The sequence below is a fragment of the Cucumis sativus genome, chromosome 1 (assembly GCF_000004075.3).
Source record: "Cucumis sativus cultivar 9930 chromosome 1, Cucumber_9930_V3, whole genome shotgun sequence".
NCBI classification, from domain to species: Eukaryota; Viridiplantae; Streptophyta; class Magnoliopsida; order Cucurbitales; family Cucurbitaceae; genus Cucumis; species Cucumis sativus.
The window spans coordinates 11,650,987-11,651,911 of record NC_026655.2 but is presented as its reverse complement, the minus strand read 5'-3'; the positions used below and the strand labels follow the sequence as shown (position 1 = coordinate 11,651,911).

Genomic DNA, 925 nt, shown 5'->3' with positions numbered 1-925 from the left:
ATTTTCACCTTTTATGACATTTTTTTTTCCTCACTTTCATTTGTTGATGTAAAGAACTGTGGTAGTAGATAGTTTTTGTTATAGTAATCCTTACATATTAATAAAATTGAGAGTGCGATACCATTTTAGAGATTGATTTAATTTGCAATTGTTTTTCTTTTGTTTGAGTTGAACCAACGAAGGATACGAGAATTTAAACTTTTAAGTTCTGGAATAATATCAAATTAAGTTATATTCAGGCTGAATGGAATATATGGATTGTGAAATCACATATGAAGTAGTACTTATATGATCAAGGACAGTAATATTTATTTAATAAACAAGGAGGAAGATTGTTGGTAAGAAACAAAAGGATATGGGTTAGTTAGAAATGGAATAGAATTTGATAAGGTGGTTCTCGTTCTTCAGATCTGTGAATACAAGAGTCTCATAAATTATGTTTATAATACTCCCCTCGAGAGCCGTTAACTGAAGCTCGTAGTTGGTCCCAGCAACAATCTGTAATTTTCCACTAATCACTTCTTTGAATTTCAATTCTGTTTTGGCTTCCTTATTGTGCTCCTTCACTGCGAACTCTCCTAGGCTTTGGATGTATGGATCAGCTATGTCCTTTATTGGTTTGTAGTCACCGACCAAATCTAACCGTGATGTTGCCGTTGCGATCGATGACATTGATGCAACGAAGACGAGAACAGAAGCCAGGAAACAAAAAGACCCAGCCATTGTCATCAAAGTAACTTAAGAGAAGTTGATGAGGATGGGAGTACTTTGTGGGTATTTATAGGGATAGATATGATGCACATGAATGGGAGGAGATTACATGTTTGCTTCAAATATGTTTTGAGTATTTTATACTTGTTGGTAATTAACTATTTCAATTTTTGCTTTCCTTACAAACTCAACATTATTTTCACCCATAAATTGT

At 33.6% G+C, this 925-nt stretch overlaps 1 protein-coding gene across 1 annotated transcript; it reads right to left on the bottom strand.

Moving 5' to 3' along the window:
• Positions 1–360: 360 nt before the first annotated feature.
• Positions 361–723, bottom strand: LOC101214038 (cysteine proteinase inhibitor 5). The gene has a single exon (XM_004151202.1). The coding sequence runs from the start codon at positions 721–723 to the stop codon at positions 361–363; it is 363 nt and encodes a 120-aa protein (XP_004151250.1).
• Between the last annotated feature and the right edge of the window lie 202 nt (positions 724–925).

Coding starts and splice junctions, on each gene's coding strand:
- LOC101214038 (XM_004151202.1), bottom strand. CDS start 723: ATGGCTGGGTCTTTTTGTTTCCTGGCTTCTGTTCTCGTCTTCGTTGCA.